The 27,516-nt window shown below is 38.4% G+C and overlaps 1 protein-coding gene across 2 annotated transcripts in view; it reads right to left on the bottom strand.

The window, feature by feature from the left end:
• Positions 1–1,534: 1,534 nt before the first annotated feature.
• The window catches only part of PTDSS1 (phosphatidylserine synthase 1), a 32,254-nt gene continuing 6,272 nt past the window's right edge, over positions 1,535–27,516 (bottom strand). Inside the window, exons 2-13 of one of the 2 annotated variants that reach the window (XM_074577480.1) lie at positions 27,261–27,352; positions 25,701–25,745; positions 23,372–23,496; positions 20,423–20,581; positions 16,740–16,891; positions 14,594–14,735; positions 13,439–13,551; positions 11,865–11,930; positions 8,173–8,272; positions 6,924–6,992; positions 6,333–6,402; positions 1,535–4,989 (exon numbers count right to left, since the gene is read on the bottom strand). In XM_074577480.1, the coding sequence (XP_074433581.1) occupies positions 4,877–4,989; positions 6,333–6,402; positions 6,924–6,992; positions 8,173–8,272; positions 11,865–11,930; positions 13,439–13,551; positions 14,594–14,735; positions 16,740–16,891; positions 20,423–20,581; positions 23,372–23,496; positions 25,701–25,745; positions 27,261–27,352 (1,246 nt within the window). In that variant the 3' untranslated portion in view covers positions 1,535–4,876. The remainder of the gene's footprint in view (positions 4,990–6,332; positions 6,403–6,923; positions 6,993–8,172; positions 8,273–11,864; positions 11,931–13,438; positions 13,552–14,593; positions 14,736–16,739; positions 16,892–20,422; positions 20,582–23,371; positions 23,497–25,700; positions 25,746–27,260; positions 27,353–27,516) is intronic. The other variant, XM_074577479.1, reaches the window with a different exon arrangement.

Below are 27,516 nucleotides of genomic sequence, written 5' to 3'. Positions count from 1 at the left end.
TTAGTATTCAAAAAGATAAGTAACATTGAAGAAAAGCTCTTCCCAGCAAGGCAGAAAGTCCCGGTATTCAATGCCTGTAGAGAGAAGGAACTGAGGAAACCAGGGAAAGCCACGCTCTTTACATAACAGACCACGCTAGCGCCAACGGCAGAAGAGCAATCACCAGCTCACAATTGGTTTTCAGTACAAAAACAGCTAGAAACTGTCATTGCGGAAACTGTGGCAGCAGTGGAGGCCTAACCAAAGTGTTTCTGATACTCAGTGACACCTTCACACAGGCAGAAGCTCACTTACTAGTAGCCTGTCTTACAGTTCTTCTACAGGAAGTCTCATTTCTTCTTTGAAGGTCTGCCATGAGACTATCTTGCAACTCAGCACATTGGGTTTGCATGACAAGGTTTTGGTAGCAGGGGGGCTACAGGGGTGACTTCTCTGAGAAGCTGCTAAAAGCTTCCCCTATGTCCAAGGGAGCCAACGCCAGCCGGCTCCAAGACAGACCCACTGCTGGCCGAGGCCAAGCCAATTAGCAACAGCAGGAGCACCTCTGGGATAATGTATTTCAGAACGGGAAAAAAAAAGCCCATGGAGGACCCCATGCTGGAGCAGGCAGATGCGCTTGAAGGAGGCTGTGATCCCATGGGAAACCTGCAACGGAGCAGCCTCCTGGCAGAACCTGTGGAGAAGGAGCCCATGCTGGAAGGACTTGTGACCCCATGAGGGACACACCCTGGAGCAGTCTGTTCCTGAAGGACTGCACCCCATGGAAGGGATCCACGCTAGAGCAGTTCATGAAGAACCGTAGCTTGCAGGAAGGACACATGTTGGAGAAGTTCATGGAGCACTGTCTCCTGTTGGAGGGACCCCAGGCTGGAGCAGGGGAAGAGTGTGAGGAGGAAGGAGCAGCAGCAACGTGTGCTGAATTGACCCCAGTCCCAATTCTACATGCCACTGCCCCTCTTGGGGTGGGGAGGAGGGAGGGAAATTGGGAGTCAAGTTGAGCCCAGGAAGAAGGAAGGGGTGGGGAAAAGGTGTTTTAAGATTTGGGTTTATTTCTCATTATCCTACTCTGATTCTGATAGGCAATAAACTAATTTCCCCAAGTTGAGTCTTATCTTGCCTGTGACAGTAATTGCTGAGTGATATCCTTATCTTGTGGTATTTTCTCTCCCCTGTCCAGCTGAGGAGGGCAGTGACCAAGCAGCTTTGGTGGGCACCTGGCATCTGGCCAGGGTCAACCCACCACACTCAGCTCTCCCATCCAATACTAAAACAAATGCAAAAAGAATAGTTAAGTTTAAGACAAGAGTTATCCTGTATACTACAGAAACTTCAGAAGGCATAATATAAACTGTTCATATTATCAGATCTGCTGCTCTGAAATAATAAATTCCAGCAAGACCTTAATGTGCACTGTAGGCTGCTCAGGAACCACTGCATTTGTCAGCATGCAATTATATAGAATAAAATGTAATAGCTTCTAAAGGCAGTATGTAATCATTTCCTATGCCTTGCAGGTACAGACAAACACACATACTGGTGACACCGGTTGATTTACTGAGTTATTGCAAAATACAATACTTTGCAATCAATACAGAGCAAGTCTATTCAAAAACTATTAAATACATGGTAACATCTGTGTCCTCTTGTGATAACAAAGTGAAAAATATTGACGTTTTAACAACTGGAACATCAAATGATGATCTTCACAGAAGAGTAACAAAAGCACTGGTTGAAATCACACTGCAAATGTTTAATTAGATGGGCTGTATGATCTACACAGCAACTTTAATACTGGAATCCAGTACTCAAGGCTAGCTCTGGTTCACTGTATACCTGCACTTTAAAACTTTCCATTTTTGTTTAATCCACTACTTAAAAGTTCTTGCCACTACCCTCTGCTTACACCATGCTGCCCTGAATCAGCCTCCCTTCAATGACTGACACTGATGGACAGCCTCTGGAGGGCCAATTCAGATCTCTCCACAGCAGCAGGGGAGATCACTAGAGGACAGAGAAAGGAAAGAACATCAGAAGCAGGGAAGTAGGAATGAGAGGCTGTGACAGAACAAGTAGTTAAAAACAGGACAGTGCATCCGTGACTGTTGCAAAATACTGTTCAAGCAGCAGAATTCATACATGGATGCTTGTTGCTAAACAGCTCAGTGATTTGTCACTGTAGGTGTTAGACACATACAGAATTCAGCAATAGTGCAGGAAATGACAAAATTGGGATCGCTAATTTTACAGCAGTGATCGATAGCACCTTTCCAATGCCTGCCAGTGCAAAGCTCACACCCAAAGATGATGGGGCTGAAAATACAATTGTCAGTCAGCGGAGAACTTGTGAGAACACATGTGAATTCCAGCCAGAACCGCTGACGGAGGACAAAAAGTGCCATTTTCTAAGCAGCACTTGAATAGTTCCTCTGCCTAGCCATCTCTCTTTCAAAGTAGGAAACGAACCAAACCCAAACACCCAAAACAAAACAAAAACCTAACACAAAAAAAATTAAAGTAAAAAGACTTCATGGGAAATATTTTTAAAGGTGTTGTCAAACAACATTTCTTCAAGGCCAAGCTGTTGTAACAGTATACAGAAGTCAGCTTCCAACAAGATGACCCTTCATATTTGCCTTTCCAATATTTTTAGGGTGCAATTCAGCAGTGGGAGCACCAGGTCTGCATTTACAAAACGTGTGCTTGTTCCCACAGGCAAGTAGATAACGTACTTCAGCATCTGCTTACACGTGTAAGTTTTGTGTACATAGTTGGTGTGTATACACCTAGCAGGTACAAAACAGGCTCTCACTTTTGAAAATGACAGTACTTAAAATACCTAAACCATCAGACTTCCAACCTCTTGCTTTGGTGTTGAATCAACAGAAAATTTACAATGCCATTCTTCAGTCTTACAAAGACTGAGTTATTAACCAAGAAAATAAAAAAGTAACAAGTCTGAGTATCCAAAGAAATCTACAAATACATTCATCAATATGTAGTACATTGTGAATAAGGAGACAATACATAGAATTGCTATAGTATGAAAAAAACCCAAGTAGTTGTAGGAAAGCCTGAAAGTCTTCTTAACGTTTTTTCTCATGTAACATTTAATGTCACTGTAGCAATGATGATATAGCGGCTTCTACTATGCTACTGCCCAAGTTGGACACTTTATGTTTGATTGAAAAGGGGGGTGGGAAATGAAGGCCCTCTGAGGAGTTCAGCAGCAACACTTAAGTGCATTGAAAACATGGATAATCTGTGGCACATCGGAATTAATGTATTACACAGGATACTTTTTTCTATTTACAGTATCATACACTTGCATAAAGCCTCTGCTGCATTTTTTTTTTTTTTAGTACTTAGTCTGTGGCAAATCACAGTAACATTATTCATAGAAAAAGGAAATCCCATTTTCTAATGAAGACTAAGTGACTAATGGGTATTACTTATCCTTGCTTAAGCTATCTAGCCCTCTGAACCCCATGAATCTCAAAATCTAATTGGCACAAAAACATTGGATAACTTAATACAGGAACTGATTGCTCTTGATTGTTTACCTCTTGGCTTAATCATTATGTTCACTGCTAGGGAATTATCCACTTTGCTAGATGTCAGAATTAATACATTAAAAAAAAAAAACCCACACCAACCAAAAAACCAACAAAAAAACAACACACAAAAAAAACCTGCAAGAAAAAGTGACTTTGCTGTTGGGTATGTGAGTGCATGATAGGAAATACCAAAGCAATGGGGTATATCACAGTAATATCATGCTGTCTCTCAGACACCAAAGACTACAGCAAGCCTTCACAAGTAATTATGCTTACAGAAGTAGTAAGCAACTCAACTTCAGCAAAAACTGCCGTATCACCAGGCTTAGTACGGCATCAGAGCCTTCAAAGCAGTTTCTGGTATCAGTCTGAAGACACTGGGATTTCTGGTTCCAGCTGAGGCAAAGGCAAATTAGAGGGGAGTGGGAAGGAACATTGTACACAACGTGAAACAGCTGAAAAATTACATATTTGCACTTGAAGATGCAAAACACACTGCAGTAAAGGAAGGAAAAACAACTAAATGGCACGACATCTGTCTCTGAGGGCAGGAGGCACGGCCCTCTATTTTGCAACAGGTTTTGTATAAGTATTTTAAAAACTTCGAAGAAATCAAATACATTTTCTTAGAAAAAAATCAAAAACAGTCAAGCAGAAGGACAATGCAGAAAAAAGAACCGTGTTTGAAGGTCAATTTCACATCCTTTCCAAGAAGCCTGGACCCATTTCTTTGCTGGTAAAACTCTGTCACCAGGTCTAAAGAGCCTCTACATAAAAGCAAGCAGATGGATACAAGTATGGAAATTTTAAATACTTACTAACTGTTGTATAGAAAAGTTTAGTTGTCAGACTAAGAAGGGCAGAGCTGCTTTTAGTCAAAGGATTGCATACTCTTCTGGAAAACAACAAAAATGTAGTAAAACAAAACAACAAAAAAAATCCAACCAACTACACCAACTGATTATCAGTTTACTAACCTTTGTGTTTAAGTCCTCAACTAAGATATTAAAAATGCACTTGCAATACCTGAACACAAAACAGGGTGCACCTGCTATGACAAAATTATTTTTCCTTCTAGCATACTCTTCATTAGCTTTCGTGCCACGCGCGGAAGAAACTAGATTTAAATCAGTGAATGGCAAGTGTCAGCAGGCAATGATTTGCACTACACTGGTGGCTCCATCTTGATAATGCTTTTCTTCAACACCTCCTTTTTTTAAATTTTAAATTTAAAAATCATTCTTCCATTTGGAAATTCAGAGCCAGGTCTGATTTTCTTTGTCACCTCTGCTCACACTGTAGGATATCTTCAGAGACTATTCTTATTTCTTGCCGATTCCATTTGTTACTTTTGATTTGGAGTGCCGATTCCTCCTTCTAGATGAATGGCTTTCACTGTTGACTGAATGCTTTGGTGGACTATTGTCAGCACCTGCTGAGAAATAAGTATTTTTTGACTATATATACTTGACATTGTCAAGCTCTTGTCTAAAAGACAGTAAGGTTTTCTAGAGCTACAACGTTTACAGCATGGATCATTTCAGGCTAATACAAACTGGTTGATACTTGTACTCCATCTAGTGGCCTATTTTTATTTTTTTTTTTTAAAAAAGCAATTCTTAAGACATCTGTAAAATTCTTCCTCCTACAGAAAAATTCAGAAATTTGCTACAGCAGAATATAGTAGTGAAACATCATCCATTTTAAACGACAACAATAATTAAACCTCCACATTTTTATTACCGGCAGGTACTGCTAACAGAAATTAAGAACTGTGGAAGCAAGGTCACAGATGATTGTAGGAGTACATTTCTTGTTTTCACTTTTTCATATGACAGACTACGTTTGACTGAGAAAGCAGAGGGAGACAATGGGGACTGAACCAAGAATTCAAGAACAAAACATGAAAGAGGCTGAAGTTTGTAATTAATGAAAGTCAGAGAAAGATTTACTTGGCCAGATTTCTCCGGCATATATAAATGGGAAAAACATTTTGAGTGCAAGCAACTTTTCTTTAAAATATTAAAATCCACAAATTTACTAAACTACAAATAAATTAATTTCAGCATCCATAAAAGTCATGTATGAAATATAAAGAAGCTCTGCTGTATCAAGCATATGATAAATAAGAAATATTTTTAATGATACAAACACCTGGAGCATAAACTCCAACAGACATAACTTCCAGGTGTGAATCTTCATATTTTTTCAATAAGAAAGACCACACTAAAGAGTTAAACGGAGGAAGCAGGTTACTTAACTGATGTCTAGTGCAGGGAAAAGAGTCAGAGAAGGAGGCTGCTTTTGCTTAGGACAGAGAAAGCTGTTTATGACCACAAGCACTGCATCGACTAGGCAAGTGTCAGTAAGAACACAAGCTCCAGGGCACATTCTTGACTGTTTCTTAACAAGCAGGAATAAAAGCACATTCACTTTCATATGTTTCAAATCAAACATGCAATGTCCAGAGAGAAAACCTGTCCACAACAGTTATGAAATGCGTAACGCCCTAAGCCTACAAGAATGGCCTGGAACAACAGCAGAAAAATTAAGTTACTTCATTTAAAATAAATAAATAAATAAATAAATAAATTTCCAAGAGTTAGAAGAAAAAACGCAGTAAAGCCAAATAGCTTTGCAGATGATTTATCTGTATAGCTCCTGCAGGGATGCTTAAATAAGTCCAGTTATCTCCAAGGTAAGTTTCTCAAGTCTCATTTCCTAGTGCTGAGCCTTAATGCTACCGCTTCGAGAATATAGGTGTAAAAGTGCCAATACCTCTACTGAATTTAGAATGAAGCCAGGAAGCATCTGGACTGTATGGGCTGTCTTCACTTTCTGATAAGGTCTGCAAAGACAAGAAGGACACATGTCATTGGGATGCTGGTTCTTGTGATCAGCACTTTTGCCTGCAATTAGACTTGTAAATTTAAACTGTGGCAGAAGTCCTCATAAACTATTCAGCTAGTACTTAGGACTTTTCCCTTCCTAGTTAGGAGGTACAACAAAGACAATACAATAAGAACTCACCACTTGCCACATGATCTGTTGTGTAATCAAGCATTCTTAATATTCCCCTAGCATTCCACCTGTACAATGGGAACATTAGCTAACCATTCATCCCTGAACGCTTTGCTAAAATTACGGCCTCATTTTGAGTAACTAAGAGGACAGCATTCTTTAGAAACCACAGCGTAATTTGGGATCTGTCCAAGGCCTGCTGAATTCAGAGTTCTTTCTATTGACTTCAGTTAGACTCTGAACCCCCTCACCCCCCTTTATACTAGCTCTGGTAAAGAATTCTAATATCTAGGAGTTTTGCAGTTTTAACTCTGGTATACAACAAAAACAGCCTTCCTAATGAAGTACCTTTTCTCGGTGGCCGTAGTATTCTGCGTACCAAACCATTCCATACAAACACAGGAAAGTCGTAAAGGCCTAAACAAGGGAGGAGAAGAAAAAAAAATAAGCTATAAAACTTTTTCCAAGTTCCTTGCTGGTTCAAGGTCTCAGAGTCCCTGGAGATTTCGCATTTAGAGACTTTCATGCTCTGTTTCTACCTGCATCTTTTGTCAAGATGAGTAAGACTTATGCTTCAACTTCGAGGTCCATGTACGTTGTGCCACCATGGGATAGGCAGAACAACTGCCAATGGGGGCATGAGAATACATACAGATCACCCACATACATGCAGGATACACTGTAAATATGATTTTTGTCCTCACCCTTTACAGTCATCATACAAAGGCAGCTGATAGGCACTTGTAGGTATATTACCAGGAACAACCAGTCTGAGAGAAAAAGAATTCTCCTTCTCCCTGCCACATGCTTCAGGCTGGGCTACATGTTTGGTTTTGTAGTGCTCTGATCCGGGAAGCAATTCAACACTTTTCTCCTCTGAAGTTTCAAGAATAAAATCGTTATGCCAAATAAGAGAACAATAAATTCTGACTCCCTATCACCTGTTCAAACTGTGTTCCCAACTAGAACGGAGAATTATTTATCTATCAGCCCATTATAAATGCCTTATTTTTTGCTGACCATTAAAAATGTGTTTGGCATCGGAGTTACAAGTCTGGCAAGACAAACATCCATTTACTGTTATAAAATGGGCATTTCATGCTGCATTTGCAGCAATCACACTGAAGTACAGAAAGCTGCAGGCTGAGTGAGAATGATTTGGCTGATAAAGCAGGGTTGTTTATGTAGTTGTAAGACTTCAGCGTGAAACAACCTCCATTACTTATTAACGCTACTTATTAACTCCTGTTCCTTTCCAGTGGGCACTATAGGAAGCACCTCCAAAGTTAGCCTCAATCGAACTGACGTTTTCTCTCATAAAGATAAAAAGCCTTATAACTACACTGTTTGTTTCATTGTTAAGCACTGGTTAAATGGCTATATTCTGCTATGTCAAGAAATAAAAAAAAAGTTATTCTAGTTCCTTCAAAGTGTGTTCTAAACGATCTCACATTTGCTTTTCCGAGGACGTGCATAGAGCTCTTTACCAGCATTCCCCACAATGATCCCCTGCTGCCAATGTTCCAGAGAGGAAGCTATTTACATGTTTTCAACGCTTTTGCCGTGCTTTATGTTTCACATGAGAAATCTCACTTACCACACAGAGAAGCCAAAACACAACATACAGTATTTGTGTTTTGGAAAAAAGATCCTGTCCAAACTTTATGCACACAATAGCTTCAAGGAAAGCAATAACCCTGTGGGTAAATGAAAGGCGGGGTGGGGGGGGCAGGAAGAAAGAGGTTACAAACACGAAGAATTTAATTCACATGTTCACAATCCAGACCCCGGACTGTCAGCTCTAAACAAGCACTACTCTCTAGTGAGCACACACCTACCTAACACCACTACTAACTGAAATTCTTCGGGAAATGTATTTTTTTTCCCCTGTACTTTTCTTTAGCATAAACAGCATACAAAAAGCAATTGACTGGCAGTTCACGATTACACAAGCCTCTGCTTGTCCAGGGAACAAACAGGAGTGTGCGCCAACAGCAGAGAATTTCTCTTTATACCTACACCACTGTGCTTCAGCCCTCACCAGATGTAAGTTCCTTTTCAATGCTGAACAACCAATAGCGTTCCCGTTGGATGAACTAGAACTGTGCTTTGGGTATTTCTCTACTGGATGTAAATTTACTACAATTCTAAATAGGCTAGTTTGCTTGCTTCAGATGGATTTTAATGAGAAAATTAACACGAAACAGCATTTCAAATTCTCTGAGAATCTAAGCATTTGTTTTGATTTATGTGCAAATCCAGGTCCACACTACAGTATCAGAGAATTTGGGGAGAAATGCGAGAGGAAAAACTGCAGTATTACTCTGTTGGGTCATTAACTATTTCCTTCTTGGCTTTATATCTTGCTGATCCAGCTGCAGATTAAAAAGATAGTTAAACTGAACCACAGCAGTGGGAACAGAAAGACCACCATCAGTAAACAAACATGAGGGTACAATATACTCGAAGGTGTAAACAAAACAATAGGCTATTTTCAACAAGGACTCAGAAAATGATACAGCTGCTTGTGCTGCATTTATACGTTCTTTCCGTTATACTTGTCAAGAATGCTTGGGTTAAGCACATTGTACAATAAGACAGCTATTACAGTTAAAGAAGTGGTAAATCAAAAGACAGAAGAATGATACAAGTGAAAAGTGTTAGTGTTCTACTGAAGGGTGATGAAAACACTCAAAAGAGCTAAAGACACTAAGTTTTCATTCAACCAAAACGGTCTTGTAACATCCTAACATGTATTCCTTTTTGAAAGGCTTCATCTTAATTAAAATGATGCAATTTCCAGCAGGCCTATTGCAATGGCCTTGTCCATGCCTTGTATCACTTACTGTCCATCTCTTCAGAGCGATGCTACAGCATACATCAAGTTGCAGAGAACACAGATTCATGTTAATGCAAAGCACTGGTTTTTAATTGTTCCCATGGTTAGGCTGTTGCCAATTCAATCCATGCCTTTAGCACTGTTTCTTGATCACTGCAGATATGAGTATTCTATGTATTTGCTTTTAATTACTTCAGAAATTACATTCTGAATTATATTCTGGAAATTTAAAGTACTGGAAGAGTGCAGCTTTTCCAACAAACAGGAACTCCTAGTGTTGCTCTATTTTTTCTAGCAGATCACAGAAGCAAGCAGTATCAAAGGTGAATACTTACTCCACGCACATTTCCCACGACTAGATCGGACTGTAGATGAATAATCTATTGCGTTTCTTATTATGCAATCATAAATAGAGATTTGAGTACCTATTTATTGACATAAATTACACTAATGTGTTCAGTGAGAGTTTTGAACCAAGGGTGATGGTGGCTCTAATCCTTAACAATTTTTCAGAGCCAGAAGGCAAACATTCAGCACCATATTTCCCTTCAGCTTGCTAAAGAATGTGTTTACGTTCTTTCTCTTGGATGAAACAGGGAGAAGTTCATCTTTCTTTCTTTCTGCATAATGCAGAACTTCAAGATTATTCCACCAAAATTATAAAGTTGTTTAAAATGTGTCGTCTTTAAGACTCTAAAATTACCATCTACAGTTGAGAAAATTTCATTTTTTAATATATAAACATCTCAATTCTTAAAACATTTAAATACAGATTTCAGCAGCATATCTGTATTCAAATGCTTACCTACAAAATAGCAGTTACAGATCAACTGTATTGTTAAGATGTTTATGCACAAACAGAGCAAGGTTATTTGATTCTAATTGTAAATTAAGTAGTCATATTAGCTGTGTAATTAATTAGTTACCTTCAATACTAAAGCACCATCCACACCAAACCCAGAAAGACAGGTTACTCTGCCAGGATCATTACAACATCTAATGCCTTTTTAAAGACTGAATATATTACAGCCTGTCTTTAGGAATCACAATACATGTTTCAAGGACTGAGATCCTGCTTAAATAAGGAGGTTTAGGGTTACAGAAAGTATTACCAACTCCTACTCTGTACCAGTAAAACTAAACAAGAACAGAGTTACTACCTTCTGTATGTCTATTGGATGTTACAGTCATGAGTTGAAGACAGTAACAGATCCATCCAAGAAGGTGACAAGACAGTGGAAGAGGTGAATATTTAAGCCCAGCCGAGGAGACATGTGTAACGTTCTCCAGGGTACATTTAAAACAAGAGCAGAAATCCCTTCAATTACATTGCAGCATGCTCTGCTCTCACCTCAATTAAATGTTGAGAAAGGGGTATTCTTTACAGTGGTGTAGCGTACCTGGAAACATGTCTTCCAGTCCAGCACTGTTCCTAAAAGTCTGTAACACCCCTAGGACTAACAGTGAAGGTAAGTTTGCCAGAGGACTGTCTCTAAATTAGATCTGAGTATTTTATGGCTCATTGAAATGCTATTGAAATGTAAAATAATAATAGATTATTTTATTAAACATGAAAATCGTTCAGACAATTCTGGAAATAAGACATATACTAATCTTGGCAAAGTGAACGAAAACCCTGTTTTAATTTAAAATCATTGCCATCAAAAATTAGCTTCTTGAACAGTTTCTTAAAATATTTTTTCCTCTGTAAGACATAATTTAGGATCTTTTATGTTTTCCCATTTGTAAGCTTCCAAGTCATAAATCAAAAGGGACGCTACTCCGCTGCTTATTTACAAGAAGCATTTAGAATGCTACAATACCATATGCTTCTGGTTTCCAGAACAGCACATTTTAGTCAAGCCTTCTAGAGAAGGAAGTTGCCACCAGAAGCAATCATGCAAACTCTTCATTTAAAGATTGCCTCCAAGAGACATGTTGAAAGAGACTGTAGCCAAGGTAACCAACATTCATAGTGTTATTCCTTTCCCTCTTTGAGAATACAATAGAAATAGCTGATAATCGTAGTTTGTTTCACTGCCTTCTGTTGTGATTCCGCTAACAGTGGCAATGCTCACCTTGACGTCCAGGTAAACATTGATTGCTCTGATGACAGGCAAGCAGTAGAGGGAAAAGCTTTATCCTTCTCACCTGACTGAGAATATGGGCAGCAAGGCTAATGCTACTTTGAAGGAGCCTAGCTTTATCCAGCAGTTTCTAGTTCTCCCTTCTGTTCTTCTCCTTACTCATTCCATAACTTCCCACGTTCTACCTCCAAACCCAGGATTTTCCTTTCCTCTGAACTTGCAAAAAAAGAAAATCTCTCCATACCGCTCTTCGTACTAAAAACAACACAAGACAAGGACCAGCTTCATGCAAAGCCTGTTCCTCTGCTGGACTCATACTTCACACTTGTCCAAGTGCTTCCAGAATGCAGCGAGAACACTTACCCGAACACCCAGCACTGAGTTCCCACCCTCTTGCACTGTGTATCTGTCAGGTATGCATAGTATTGCCTGAAAAGGGAAACAAGGAAATTCTTCAGTGAAGCCAAAAGTCCTTAGAATATTTACATTTAGAAAATGAGTTTATGCTATAAATGTATCTATACTGAAAATGAAGTGCTGATGGTTGAAATCACATGCAATCATGCTGGATGTCTACCAGATGGCTTCAATTCTACTAGGACCGATTATCACTAAGATCAAATAGCTTGAAACAACACAGAAAACAATTCTGAGAGTAAGGACTGGGAAAGTACCCAACCCAGTAGACTAACAAAGCTACATATTTGTCTCCTGTCTCTCCACTGAATCTCCAATCCTTTTAGGCAAAGTACAACAGCTTCAAAAGAATTAGAGAACACCCCACTTTTTCAACAGTTTGTCTTTAATTTATTAACAATTGCATTTTCTTGAGAGATGTGGGTTTGAATCTTGAAAGAAACTGATTCTGACTGTTCCATATCCTGGATGAGTGCTCTAACCACTGGCATGTTTTCTTCTCAAGAACAGAGTAGAATTTTTCACTATTTTGAAAAAGTCTGGAGATCAAACTGCTCTGTTCTTTATGCTCCTAAGTTTTAAGAGTTTAGAGAGGGGACTTCCAAAGAAGTGGGACCAAAGTTCCTTTTTTGAGTCTCTGTTTCTGATTTGCACTGACAGATGGGGAAGACGAGTGTTATTAATCCAACAATACAAGGATTGTTTAAGAATGAAGACTTCTTCTACAGGTTGGCAAGTGCTGCAAAAATACTTAAAAGCTCATCTATACAGGAGATTGTAGGATGTTTAAGGTGATTTAATTAACAACGTGAAATCACTGCACATAACTTGAGACACTAACAGCTGTATTGGTTATCTAGGAATAAATCAATGCATGGCTGTTAACATGGCATACATAGAATCATAGAATGGTTTAGGTTGGAAGGGACCTTAAAGATCATATAGTTCCAACCCCCCTGCCATGGGCAGGGACACCTCCCACTAGACCAGGTTGCTCAAAGCCCCATCCAGCCTGGTCTTGAACACTTCCAGGGATGGGGCCTCAACAACTATTCTGTTACTCGGAATATATTCTATCTTTTCTTATAACATGCTAATATTTCCTGTAGACAAACAGGAAGCTCAGTTAGAAAAACCAATAGCTCCATTTTTCCTCATCCACACTTTTGTGAGCATCTGACTCATCAACTTGGATACTTTCACATGCAGTCCTCAAGGATAACCTATGCAGCTAACTCAAACACACGCAGATGCTACATAAACAGAAGATGGAACAGAGTGGTTCTGCATCCCTGTGGAAACACAGATGTTTACATACATTTTACCTTATTAGTTTACTTGGCAGAAAATACATTTTATTGAAAGTGAAGATTCTTTTGTTTTTCATTCTGGCAAAAGCAGGATGAAAGCAGTTTTTCTTGAAACATGCTGTACTTATTGACAAACTACATTCAGTTCTTGGGTGCCTAGAAGTTAAGATACTTTAAACTTAAGAAAAAACACCATAGCAACAAAATTACCTTACAGTGGGTGCTGTAATGATTCCTATGAAGAGAATTCTCCCCCAGCTTAAAGGGTGGCTTGCTTGGAACACAAAGATATGTTTCAAAAAGAATGTGTTCAACTCAGTCAGCTAAAAAAAAAAATAGAAGTTAGTTAATAATGTTCAGCTTACATAACCCTTAACAAATTACTACAGAAAATGTGCAAGATTAATATGGTAACTAAAACACAGAAGGAAAACTATTTATGTTCTAGTATAGCCCTGCTGGTTAGATTGAGGATTTAAAGAGTCTAACATTCCCACTCTAGGACAAGCAAGGAATATGCGAGTATAACAGAGAATTCTCCCCTAGACACCTCTGTGTAAGTATTTCCTCTCTTTCCGGAAAACCATTAAAGGGACCAGACACTAATTCACACTGCAGAGATCTTCTGATAACTTCTATATCCTAAATCAGGTTTGAATGACTGAGGGAAATTTGGTAGAGAATTACAGAGATCATATAAAAAAAATACATATATATATATATATATATATATATATACACACACACACACATATATACACACACACACACCAAACACTTCTGGTCCTCTTTTTAAAAACTAATGTCAGCAAATTAAAAAAAAAATTAAAAAAGGTTTAGTGAAGTCTGCAAGCATTTGCATGATAAAGTACCAAGGCAGTTGGGAGATATTATGGAATCTTACTGGATCAAGGCCAGAATCCTAAGTATCAGTGATCCACCTCCAACAGTCAATGGGAAAGCAAAAAAAAAAAAAACAAACAAAACAAAACAAAAAACCAAAAAACACGACAACCCCCAAACAAAATGAACAAAATGAAACCACACAACAAAACGAACAAAAAAATCAAATCCAAAACTCCACTGTCCAGCAATTTTTTTAAACTGTATCAATTGCAAAGAGCAATCTGATGACCAGTATAGCAATCTGTAACATTTGGGTTTTTTCCACAGATTCTGTAATTACACTCCTGAACTATCATGTAACTCCCATAAATAATGCCCTGACCAATTCTGTATTATCAATTCATTTAACTGTGTATTTCAATGACAGGCATACATCGCATTACAATATCATCTAGCCAAACACAGCCAATAAGTAACTGAACTGATGGCAGCTTTGATTTCACAGAATTTATTTCTTACCTGCCAAATGATCATGAAAAGGTAGATTCCAGCTACTCTTTGAAATGAAGACTTAGGGTCAAACCAGCGGACATAGGTCCAGCTGGCTGGGGTGAACTGTAATACAGCTCTTTTGATTTTCCCTGTGGTTGTGTGAATGTCCCTAGAAAGAGAGAATGGCTGAAGTAAATACAAGGAATAGACAAAGAAAAAAAGAAAGCAACAGCCATGTTACTGATATTACAGAACAATCACACTTTTTTGCTGGACAGCAAAGATCTTCACAGACCCAACTGTGTACCAGGCAATGGTGAATTAAGAAATATACTCTATAAAGCATTTAAGCCAGGATGCATTCTGCTATGAAAGCCCACCATCCTCTATCCTCAGTCAGCAACTAACTACAAAACGTATCTATCATTCTCTCCATGAAGGAAAGAAACAAGGACTGCAATTCTGCAACCCCTTGGAAAATCTAAAGGACATTTCTTCCTAGTTTATGCTGCCACTGCTCTTATCCCAAAGGCTTCTTGCTCTAGAGCTCACTGACATCAACCCTTCAAGAACTGGTCAGATTCATTATTTATTAATTGTATAAGAGGCTGGCTCCACAGGTTTGAAAATACTGCCCTTCCAGCACACACAACCCCAGCTGTTGTGATAATAGATGCATGCAAAACTTCTGGAGCGATGCAATAGCACTGTTAAAAGCTAGAAGGCTTTTAAATTCCCTTTTGAAAGGGAATGTGAATGGAGGTTCATCTGACAGATGTGTTACTGGTTCTTGCTTTTGATAGCATTAATTCAGATGAGCAGCAGCATCCAAGGAACATGGAATCTAAGAAAAACTCTGCATTTTCTTTTCTGAAAGAGGACTAGCAGGGCTAGAAGTCAGTTTTCACCCTATTATTTCCCTCGTCCTTCTGGACAAAAAAGGAGATTCAGATTTGATATTTCTGATACTTGTGTTCTTTCAGGCTAGTGGGATCTTAGGTTAGGGAGAACCTTCTAAGCTTTAATATGCATGTTTATGCAACAAAAAAATAAAAAGAAAACAAAAGAGCACAAGCAAAAGCTTCTCATTCTGTGCAGCTCCTCTTCATATTAAAGGTCAAAAAAACCCCAAAACAACCTACTCATCTATTTAAAAGACCATGAGGAAAAAATATTCTACGAAGACAGGGAAGACTACCCCTGCCACAGATATTCTGCTATTTTAATTTTCAGTGAACTTCCTAAAAAGAGAGGGACCATCAACTTTATAATGCTCATTATTCCTCCTGAATAGAAATGCAGGAAAATTGAACTGAAACTAAAGGCTGGATGGTTTTCAGAGCAATCAACAAATTTGTGAGTAAGAAAATAAAAGCAGTACAGAAGTACAAACTTCGAAGTCAAGATCTGAGCTCTGTTTCCATCTCTAAAGGCAATATCCTTTGGCAATTCATAGCACTTGATTCTGTTTCATCTATACCATTGGTAACATGCAGATAACCATGATTTCTACCAACTGGAGGGGAACAACAACAGCAAAAAAAAAAACTATGGAAGAAACCATATCTGGACAGCCACGAACTGACATTTACTAAGCCACAAGCTGTTGCCTTTTCGCACAGTAAATGCTGATTTATTTTGCAATTACTCCTTTTATTTTAGAGGGTCAGCAAGCGGATAAGGCAGTTCACAACACAGGTACAGCCTGATTTCTCTTCTGCAATTACAACCAATGCTGACAGATTGCCACACTAATGCCTCATCAAGCTGAGCCCAAATCTAATTTAAAAACATTGTATAATGAGAAAACAATTACAATTAGTTTTATTCACTGCCTTCTTCAAAGTTTAACTTGTATAGAATAAATTGAAAATGCAAATAGCTTTACTAGCTTGTATTTTCATTTGGCACCAATGCTTGTAACGTAGACTGCAAATGAAAATTATATATACATCATCATATTTACAAATATACTCTGTACAGTAGCATTACTATGAGATGGATTTTAAGCATTTAAAATAAATTTACAGCATTGTTAGCACATGCAGATTGCATGCTATTTCTATACAAAATGCATTTTACATATACAAAGAAGAAGGTCTACTACCCAAGGAAATGAATTTACTATTATAACATCAGATATAATGTTTATCAAGCTTTAATTTAGACCTACTTGAAGCTTGCCCAGTGATAGGTCCTCATCTCCAAGAAACGACAAACTACCATGCCCAACCAGATGCCACCCCCGTTACAAAGCAGGATGTCCAAAATGACTTGATCCCACCAGCATTCAGCAAAATTAGGCAGAAGATGCATGAAGAAGAGCTACAGAATACAGCAAAAAGATTCTGGGTGAGGAACAGCACAGAATTCACATAAATAAACTTTTTAAGTACACATTTAAAAATCAGCTTATTGGTACATGTCATACTTCAGGGACATGAGCCACAACCACTGAAATTTGGTGGGCATCCTTCCATCACCTTCAGAAGGCCTTGGACAGAACCACACAGAACATCAGAGGTTTCTTTCTAACTGTTCCCTGTTGGGGCTATGATGTACATAAGGATATCACACAGCTCTTGGCCTCTCAAAGATGATACACAGCACATTCATAGAGATGCATGATATAAGCAAAACTGCATTTCTTAGAGAAAATAAGGTGTTTTGTGCTTTAAAAAAAAATGAATTCAAGAGAATCTTTGTTTTATTTTTGCTAACTAGTTTTAAGAGCTAGGTTTTCTAAACCATCAACAAGATGCAGTAAGTAAAATGGATGCATTTGTAACGACTGTCAGTACTAAAGCATGTTGGAGTTCAGGAGTTAAACTTGTGCTATTTCAAAACTCTTTCTTTCATTTGCTTTTTTTAGGTGACTGTAAAAAGATTAAGAGTTCACCAATATTTCAGACACTACAAGCTTTGCTGCTATACTTGATCCAGAATGGCTCAAGAAATCAAGGGCGTATTCCACTCTCCCTTCCTACTTGGTCTCTGCTAAGCACTAATGATGAAGCTACTTTTATGATGAAGATACTGGAAAATAGTCCAGAAACAACCAACGTCAAAGAGAAAAGCTGACACCATCTGGACATATCAAGGACATACCCAGTCCTTTAAAGATTTCCCCTGGAAAGTGCACAAATCAGTCACCTCTGAAGCAATCTTTTCCTTTCTGAATACTCAACTGAAGACCACTATGAGGCATGAGTAAGGCAATTAAATGTATTTACAGATACATTTGGTGACTTCACACTTTTGATAGCGTGAAGGAGGACAACTAGCCAGAGTTAAGGCAAGATAGAAACAAAATTTACTGAGAGCTAGAAATGGATTCAGCGCCTCTCATTCTTCTTTAAGAGAAAATAATTGTATTCTATATTTTACAAGTCACAGCAACCCAAAAAATAGATTTTAAAAAAGTTAGCTGTGGACTGGAAATCCAAACAGCCATGTATTAAGCAGTTCCTTTGGAATGCTCAACAAAACGCTTAACAAGACACATAGCAAACTAAAGAATATTCTTACCTCCACAAAAACAGTACAATTTTTGTCAGTTAACATTCATACACTGTGTCTGTGGAAGACTGGTATGATTTTGTAATAAAGTATCTTTTGGTAACAGATGTATAAATAAAATATTGAAAAAAATCAGATGTGGGAAAATGAACAAGAAGAAAGTTTTCTGTATATAGCAAGAATGAATACTGGTCCGTTTATAATAAATTACGGCAACTGATATTGACAATAACAGTTCCTTTGAAAACTCTTGCAAAAGTCTATCAAAGCAACTTGTTTTTCTTTGACAAGGCTATGGGAATTTCGACCTGTAGAAAAGAAAATTCAGGACCCAAGCTATACAATGTTGCTCATTATCCTGCTACATTTTCCTTTTCATGTTTTAAACTGATTCAACCTGAAAGGGGCACCAGGCTAGGAATCTCAATCTGCAATAATCCAGCCAAAACCACCAGAAGTTACAGATAATAAGGCAGTAAAAACCAGAGCACAGGTGTTAGCCAGACCACCTCTAAGGTGCTAGATGTTTTCTCAGAATGAGAGACCAAGGTCTGCCTGCATCCCAACTTTAATGCAACAGAAAGGAGCGTAAGCCAAGTGTCCCATTTCAGAATGGGGAGCCAGCTGAAATCCATTAATGCTAACAGGAGATGCATAGCTAAATCGCTATGTAACCGCCCTGATAACTTCTGTAGGTTTCTAGTGACTTTGCTGAATTAACTAATTCATTAAAAATCCATTTGAGTGGTGATAACCTCTCTATATGTTGAACGTTACCCAACACATTGTCTGTTCCAATAATCTGCCTTTCAACAACAGGGAACACTAGACACCACATGCGGTGTCAAATTGAAGATGATGGTTGTGTAATGATCAACTGAACAATAAGTGTGTGTGAAACAAATCCAAATTTATTCTTTTTCAGAGGGAAAAAAATAAGTACAAAGCACAATAACTACCAAAATTGTTTTTAGTGGATGGGTACTTCCGAAATCCCAATCTTAAACAGTTTCAAAATATCTTAGAAAACAGCATATCTTTCAATGCCACAGAACAAAAGCATGTTTTGAAAAGGAACTCACGGTGCCAGTATGTTCAAACCCAGAAGTTCAATTTTAGAAAACTAAATCCTTATCTCTGTTTCTGAATTATAAATCCCTTGTCAGATGAGCCAAGCATTCTTAAGACAGCAAACTCTACAGAAAACCATGCTTTTAAAGACTGAAGTCGTGTGTTTACATCTACACTTAGTATTTTAAGTGTGATAGGTTAGACTATGCTGTTTCAAAAGCTGATAAAAATTGGATTTTAATTTTTTTTTCCTCTGAATTGTCCAATCAAAGAATATAATGAAATTAAATTCATTTTTATAGAAACATATCCTTGGATTTTAGGCAACATATATTCTACTAATCAAGCTCTAGGTTACATGCAAATGCAGATATTTAGAGTAGCAATTAATCAGCTTGAATTCTTAAAACAGATCTAACAGTAAGGACCAGTAGACCAAGCAACAGTCAACTGACTGAATCAAGTCAAGTATCTGGGGTTTTTTTTTGTGGGTTTTTTTTTTGTTTTTTTTTGAAAATGGCATTTGAAAGTGCCAACAGTCAAATGACTTAAGTATGTGCTTGGGAGAACTGTGGTAAAGCTAGATAACAAAAATAAGACAGTGGTCATCCAAACCATGGTGCAGGGGACTACACTGCATGTGAACTAGCTTAGATCCAGGTCTAGTAAAATCCCATTTTCATGTCAGTGAACATGATTAAACTGGGCTTGTGGGGTACGAAAGAAGGGCTATGCACTCAAGCCTCACGACAGAAAACAAAACATTGAATGTTGTCTTGCTATTCCATACAGACTTCTCCTCATGGGTCCTCATACCTTCTCTTCATGGATCCTTCAACTCCATTTCACTGTACAGTATGCACGATGATAAGCAATGTGTAATACCGTTGTATTTGCGGTAAGGGGATCATGACAGTATATCACAGATATTGCAAGGTGAAAAAGAAGAACACTTGCTCTAAATCAGGGATTATCAGTCAACATCTAAAGTAGCATGAGTGTTGACTCCCATAACAGCAGAATGGCACCAACAGGCTGGCGTAGACTTCCCTCCTAATCAAGTAGTAGTAAGTCACTTACCTAAACTACAGCTTGCTGTTGTCATTTACTAATGCAACTGCATCAATTGCTCAGCATCTGGTTTATAAGGCTTAAAACGTAAATCTATACTGAGAACTAGTGAGTCTTCCTTCTAGTAACATTCACACTTCCCCCCAAGAACAATTCAAATCTCATACATTTGCTTAAGGTAAACGGGTGGCCTACCTCAGTGAGCTCCCAGGTGATGCTAATAGTCCAGCACAGCCCATAGCTGCGGATCAGCAATGCCTTCATAGCCCAGCCCCAGAAATGCCCAAAAGCAAATATATCGAAGTGGCTGAGGATTCTCTCCCAGGTGATAACATGACAGTTCACAGCATACTCCTGTTAATGAGAGGGGGGAAAAAAAAAAACAAAACTAAAACCAACTAAATCCTCAGTGAACAGGTAACTTCAGCAACACTAGAATGAAGGAACTTCTTTGTAACCAGTGCAACAAGCCTGAAATTACAAGGATATTAAAATACGCATTATTCCACTTTATTGTCCTTCTAAACTCTGCAAGAAAACTTTCAGTATTAAGATTCAGTGTCAACAGAGTAAAGCTCTAATTTAAAGGGAGTTAAATAGACCTTGGCTCCTGAAGGATCACGTATTTCTTATGTGACAGAGGAACAGCAGGAGCAATAAAATCAATAATAATAAAGCCAGCAAACAATACTACAAAAAACAGTTATTTGCTTTTCTTTGGAGTCTTGATTTGAAATAACCACCTTTCCCCATTTTCATGCTGTCTGGTGTTCTGATGTGGCTCATCAGGGGCTAATTCTCACCAGTTTGTGATGTTATGTTACTCAGTGTTCGGTTGATTATCTTTTGTGTCTTATTTTCCTCACCAAAGCAATCTCCCAGAACACAATCATATTGAGTAAGTTTGGTCACAGGGCTGAAGGAACAAAAAAAACCAACCAAACAAAAAACCCCAAAAACCAAACTACCAAAAAAAAAAAAAATCAAAGGGAACTTGCAATTGTTCTGTCTCAGATGAGTGGCAGATCCCTTAAGAATATTAATTAATATTCTAGTCATCAATAACAAAGGAAGTGTGTTCATAATGTTGTACAGCAATTACTAGAAATCACTGCCCAATTAAAAAAACATCTGTATGCCATCAGGAGGCTGCATCTGTGGGGTTCTGTCTCATCACTGGGCATAAAGTGAACTACTCCCAACTAGAAACACATATTTAAAAAAAAAAATCCCTCCTAAAATATACATTGCCACCTGCAGGTGACAACACAGCACTGCTCAATGCTGTTGAATTAAGAAAGGATTCTCTTTCAGGCCAGAGTTATTGCTAATCCTGCACAAATGAACCATGATCAAGTTGAAAAGGGGATGGCAGAGAAAGATTTAAATCCTGGTTTCCAAAAAAGGGAACCCTTTTTTTCAGGGCTCTTGCTTTTTTGTTTTTATTTTTACTGGGTCTTTTTTCACCTCTAACTGATCTTTCCAGCTGCAGCTTTGCCAATCATACACTGAAATGTGTTGAATTTTCTTTTATACTCAAGCAACTTTGCCAGCCCTGTGCAAGAGACCAAGCTGCAGTTTTCATTATAGTTCCACTTTAAAAATTTACTCCAACATTAAGTGACAGTATCAGGATCGCAAAGTAGCACAGAGTAAGTTTCCACTGACTGCTACCGTCAGGGAATCTGCTGTACTGTGGATCCGTGCCAGTAGTAATACTAGTCCTCCCCTGACTTGAACCTATTTATTTCTAACTTAAATGACAGGACAGCCAGGTGAATCTGACTTACTAACAGACTCCTGGTGTCAGATCCCTTTTGTTGCTCAGCAACATCACTAACCCCCATGCTCATGCTCCATTTAGCGATGTGTCTTCCCACCACCTTAACAGCAGGCTGCCTACACCCCATCACCACCACACATCTCCTGCAGAATGGAAAGCCACGGCCCCACTCTGGATGTTGGAGTTGCACAATGCATACTGCTGAGCAGCTGAGGTGCAACACCTGAAGCATCCAGAGTTTTCCAGTTAAGGAGCCTGTATGCAGTCCTCACCATTGATCAATTAATGTAAGCTTACTGCACTATAAAGATTTCCATTCCCTTTTATGTGCTACAGGGCAGGAGTTGGCAACCACTGTTGATTAGGTGCTGTACAGTAAGTAGTCTGCATATGCAGTAAATTGTTATTTGCCAAAGACAATCAGTGCATTTCTTTACTCTTAAGGCATGAGTCCAATAACAGCACCTACTAAACCACAGGTGACCACGGTGCGCTGATGCGCAAACCCAAGGGCAAGGAAACATACTGGTCAGGTGGTGGGCAGTAATTTGATGCAATAGTGAAGGGGACAAGACTGGAAACTCTTTCCCCTCCATGCAGTAATGCTCTTCTGCTTAGGGCTCAACTGCTTACACCCTCTTCCATCTGCCTCCCAACATACCTCACATACTCTTCTCAGGCCTCCTTTTGCTATCTCAGCTCCCTGTCTTAGCTCCCTTTCACCTGAAGGGGAAAGTTCTCTGTATTGACAACTCTTTGCAAGCTGCTCAACAGGCAGAAGAACAAGCCTGGCTTTCCATGCCACTCCAGACCATGGTCTATGGAAGTAATTTCGCAACAGTAACAGCACCAGTGCTTAGCTGGCTGACTGGAAAGCAGCAGAGCCCTGCAGGTGCTATAGCTGGATTTCTACGTACTCAGTAGCATGCCAGTCATGTACTAAGCTCAGAGCAATAAGGCAAAACCAAAGTTCTTTGCGTGCAGCATTGTGGCATGAAAAAAACGGACGTGGGGGACACATACCATACAGGCCTCATTTAGATACTACCTTGCTAAATCTATTTTCAGTATCCAGGCTCATATCTATTATTTAAAGGAATCCAAAGCCACCCCAGTGCAAACATCTCCCATGCTCCCTACTGCACACTCATCTGAACGTCTGCATTAGAAAAAATGCATTTCCACAGCAATGGATTTCAATGTAAAGAAATAGCAGTTGATACAAAAGGGTTTTGGACTCTGTCAAGTATAGCCACAAACTTGCACTGCTCATGCCAGCAAATTCAGATTCATCCCCTCCCACTCATGTAAAACATGCCTGAAGAGGCCAAAATGTCTAATAAAGTGCCATGGATACATACCATAATATCTGCTTCCCTTGTGGCATATCGAAGATTAGGATCCAGCCAGTACATCACTGCTTTTACCTGCTCAAAGTTAAGGAAGAGCACGAACACCAGGAACAGAAAATAGAGCACACTGAGACCTGCAAAAAGACTCAGTTTTAAAGTCATGTTCACTTACAAAAAGCTGCTTTCAAACTGTTGCTCTATATGTGCCTAGTTTGCACAAATGAGTTTTCTACATACAGTGGCTACAGGCAAAAAAGGTTGAGAGACACAAGTCAGATGGTAATCTCTGAGCACTCAGACCTTCATACCACCTTCTGTTTTCAAGTGATGTAACATATGCTCAACTGCATGAACTCAACCAAAACAAAAATCAGACTAATCAGTTTAGACACAAGTAGTACAAGGCTGTGATCAGGAAGCTCTTTAGTAAGAGATACATTAGGACCCCAGGATTGGATTAGCTCTGTCCCTTTGCTTTAAGTATTCTTGGTCTCACTAATGCAGGTCCCTAAGCCTATGTGCCGATTTCAACATGATCGATTTAATAATCCCACCTGGCAATTCTGAGCTATGCTGGCAATAAAGAGTAGTTATAAATATAAACTAATGCATGCTTGAGTTACTTTTGTGTGCCGGAATATCTGCTGTTGAAGCTTTTAAAGATGATTATGATTTGTTTTCACACCATTATAAATTATGAAACACTACTGCATTTGGGACTACCACCTCCCTCTTTCCAATGTCTGAATACGGATTTTTTTAAAAAAAAAAACAAAACTTGTAAGAAGTTAAGAGTCCTAGGCGTAGATCTATGGGTAGCTGAAGCAGCTGTTGGGAGCATATCCTTAAATTATTCACAAGTTCATAGATATCTAAGATCACATTTGGAAGAGGCATAAAAATACTAACACCATTTCCATAGTCCAGCACTCAAACTTACTTGTGTCCTGCAGCAGTGTCATAGAAGGCAGAAAGATTAATGTGAATAAACATAGCATCTGCCATCCAAAATAAACTATAGCAATTCTTAAAAGATATTTAAACTATAACCAGAACGCACGTGTTTTTAAATCCCAATGTATGCTAAAGAACAACTTCCGTTCAAGCACACACACAGGAACAGAAAGTATATATACACTGTCCTCTGCAGTACGTCCTAAAAATACATCAGGCAAACAGATGCCAAACTACTACAAGTAGAGCCTGCAGGCGAGGGTGCATCCTGAAATGTTGAGGACCCCTGCCTTTCATCTACTGAACAGGTCTGAGACCTCAAGCATGATTAAATAAGCCAATGCCAGATGCATCAGAATTACACAGGGAAAAATGTTGCTCTTGGTTTTGCGTGCAAACCTATTCCCAAAAGGGGGTCAAGCTCTGACAGTATCAACATTGAGAATGACCTTTTAATTTACATTTGCTGAAACATGAAGTGAGCAGTAGGACCCGTGTTCCCCAAACTTCACAAGGAGCAGGATTCTTTAACGACTACTATCTAATTAGCAGTATCCTCTCAATGTCAACAGACAGGTAATCAGCTACTTTGGGAGGCTACTTATTTTTAGCTAAATAAGGTGGTGGAAGAGAGAAATATTCAGTCCTCTTAAAAAGAAGTCGATCAGCTTTTAAATCAAATATGCCTAATTCTCCGCAAGTGTGCTTAAAGTCTAGGATATGCTCTGTGAACCCTGAATTATCTCAAAATAAGATTCCCTATGTTTTTGCGACGTAGTTCAGATGTTTAAGAAACCAGATCTCACTCAGCAAGTTCTGTAGTTAATACAATTATTTTCCAAAATATGAATGCAACTGATATTTACAGGTACTTTTGCTGAAATTATGAGTTAAGCATATTAATAAATGCACATTAAGTAAATGATACAATTTAATAAACATATAAAGTAATAGCATATTTTGACAACAATGAAAAGAAGCACTCTACTAAAACGGTCTTAGTTAGAAGTCACATAGTATATGCACTAGCTATAAAAACCCCAAACCTTTTTGGGGCAGGAAGAGATGGCAGTACAAAGGGTAGGGAAGAAGGAGATTAGGAATCACAAACACAAAACAGGATTAAAACAGAGTGTCAGAATGAAATGATCCCTTTCTGGTGATTTAATTTACACCATCCTGACACAGAGTAACTACAAGGACAATTACAAGATTATTATCTTATAATTAAGAATAGATTATAAGGAACTGCTCAGAAGTGGGAGGGAAGTGACATTCACACAAGTCTGATGCACAATTATGTTTCATGACAATTCCATTCATCTGAAAGTTAAAATGGCTGGTCCTGCAGAAGCGCTGAAAAAGTCAGAAACACAAAACTTACCAAAAACCATTCTCCATATTGCAGGGTGAGGACGTGTAAAGGGTCCTGTGGACAGTAAACAAAAGGCCTATTAGAAGACATGTAAATAAGAACCACATAATCTATTTTAGAGTATATTTTATATGTGGATTTGGCACGAGCACGGATGGATCAGTTCTCCATCAAACTACGTAATATACCCGAAAGTTGGTGCTGATTTCAGAGAGGAAAAGGATACTGACAATTAGTAGGGTGTAAATATAATTTTCAATTATTTTTATGGAGCTGTTTCCAGAACAGTAATACACTGTTTGCTCAGTGGACACCACATCTCAGAGGATCTCTTGATCTGGTTTCTAGACCACAGCTTACACATGGCTTGCTCCCAATAAAGTCATCAAATTTTTGTGTGTTAGCAAAGAAACATGGTGCTTAGCCTTCAGATGACCACGAAATGTTAGCAAACAGGCCTCCTAAAACTTCCAAACTGAGTATTGTATATCAGACAAGAAATAAGATACCTATGCTCTTTACCAGTGTCAATATTATTTACCTTAGAGCAAGTGATTAAACTGACTTCATTAAAAACCTCTCAGTTAACGTGAAGAGCAGAGAAAGAAAAGTCTGGTGAAACTGGAAAACCTCTAAACATGAATCATATATTTAGGTAGCAAAAAGTGGATGAACAAGTATTTTCAGCACACACTGCTGACCGCTATTTCACCACTGTATGCATAAAGCTCATTTTTTCTCTGGCATTCAGTTTTTCAGGGAGTGCTTTGTAAAAAGTATGGATTAATGATTTTTAAAATATGAGAAAAATACATCCCAAATCTGAACTACAAAGTTGCCCTGAGCACAATCACTGTTTTTTCCTGAACATTACCAATCCTGAGACAGTTTAGACTTGATCCAAGAATTATGCTCTTGCTGACAGCAAAAAGTAAAAATTAAAAATAAATAAATAATAAATAATTTTTAAAAATCACCACACCAGGAAGACAGCATTTCCTTCACAGAATAAAGTGTCACACAAATGTTTTTACCTTTTTGTACTTTCTACTCCTCACAGAATCAGGAAAATTTTTGTCCAACTTAAATTTCTACTGAGCAACTGTGGGTTTATGTTGTAGTGTGATTTTGACCATTTCTAACTGTCACTAGCTTCTGGTAAGGTCATTTACACAAGGTGCTGTATCTCTGCGAATTTGTAGAATGACACTTCTGTTAAAACACATTGAGGCAGACTTCTTTTAAACTTAATTTAAGGATCTGGCAGCATCATTACCTAGCAGTCTGAGCTGCAACTGTGCACCTCCAAATAGAGACACTGATTTTGAAAACCTGACTTCCTTGTTAGATTCAGAGAAGCTATAAATAACTTGCATTTTACCGTTATCTTCGCTCAGTATGATTGCAATCCATTTTTAGACTGTTCCTTAACATAAAGGAATTCAAAAGAGTTAAAAAAAATACATTTAAAAGTGTCACTTTAATAAAAATCAAAATAAATATAGTGGCAATAAAGAGAAATTCACATGTTACAAAAAGTGAAATATAAACAGTATAAACCTTACTCACCATTAGGAAAAGCTAGAACACTGATGATTAGAAAGAAGAAAATCACAGAGAGGATACCCCTCCAAATATTATCCTCTGGGACAGAATCATCCCTGAAGAGACAGATAACATCAAAGTGTTAAAGTACGTTATAAGGATGAAGTTGAAAGGCTCTGAAAATATCACATTACTTAAATCAAGACTACATGGAAATAAGTATAAGCATGCTGGTTATATAGCAGGTCAAGACAGTAATGCACCGAATGATTTTCACTCT

The sequence above is a fragment of the Larus michahellis genome, chromosome 2 (assembly GCF_964199755.1).
Source record: "Larus michahellis chromosome 2, bLarMic1.1, whole genome shotgun sequence".
NCBI lineage: Eukaryota > Metazoa > Chordata > Aves > Charadriiformes > Laridae > Larus > Larus michahellis.
This window is presented reverse-complemented; position numbering and strand designations above follow the sequence as displayed.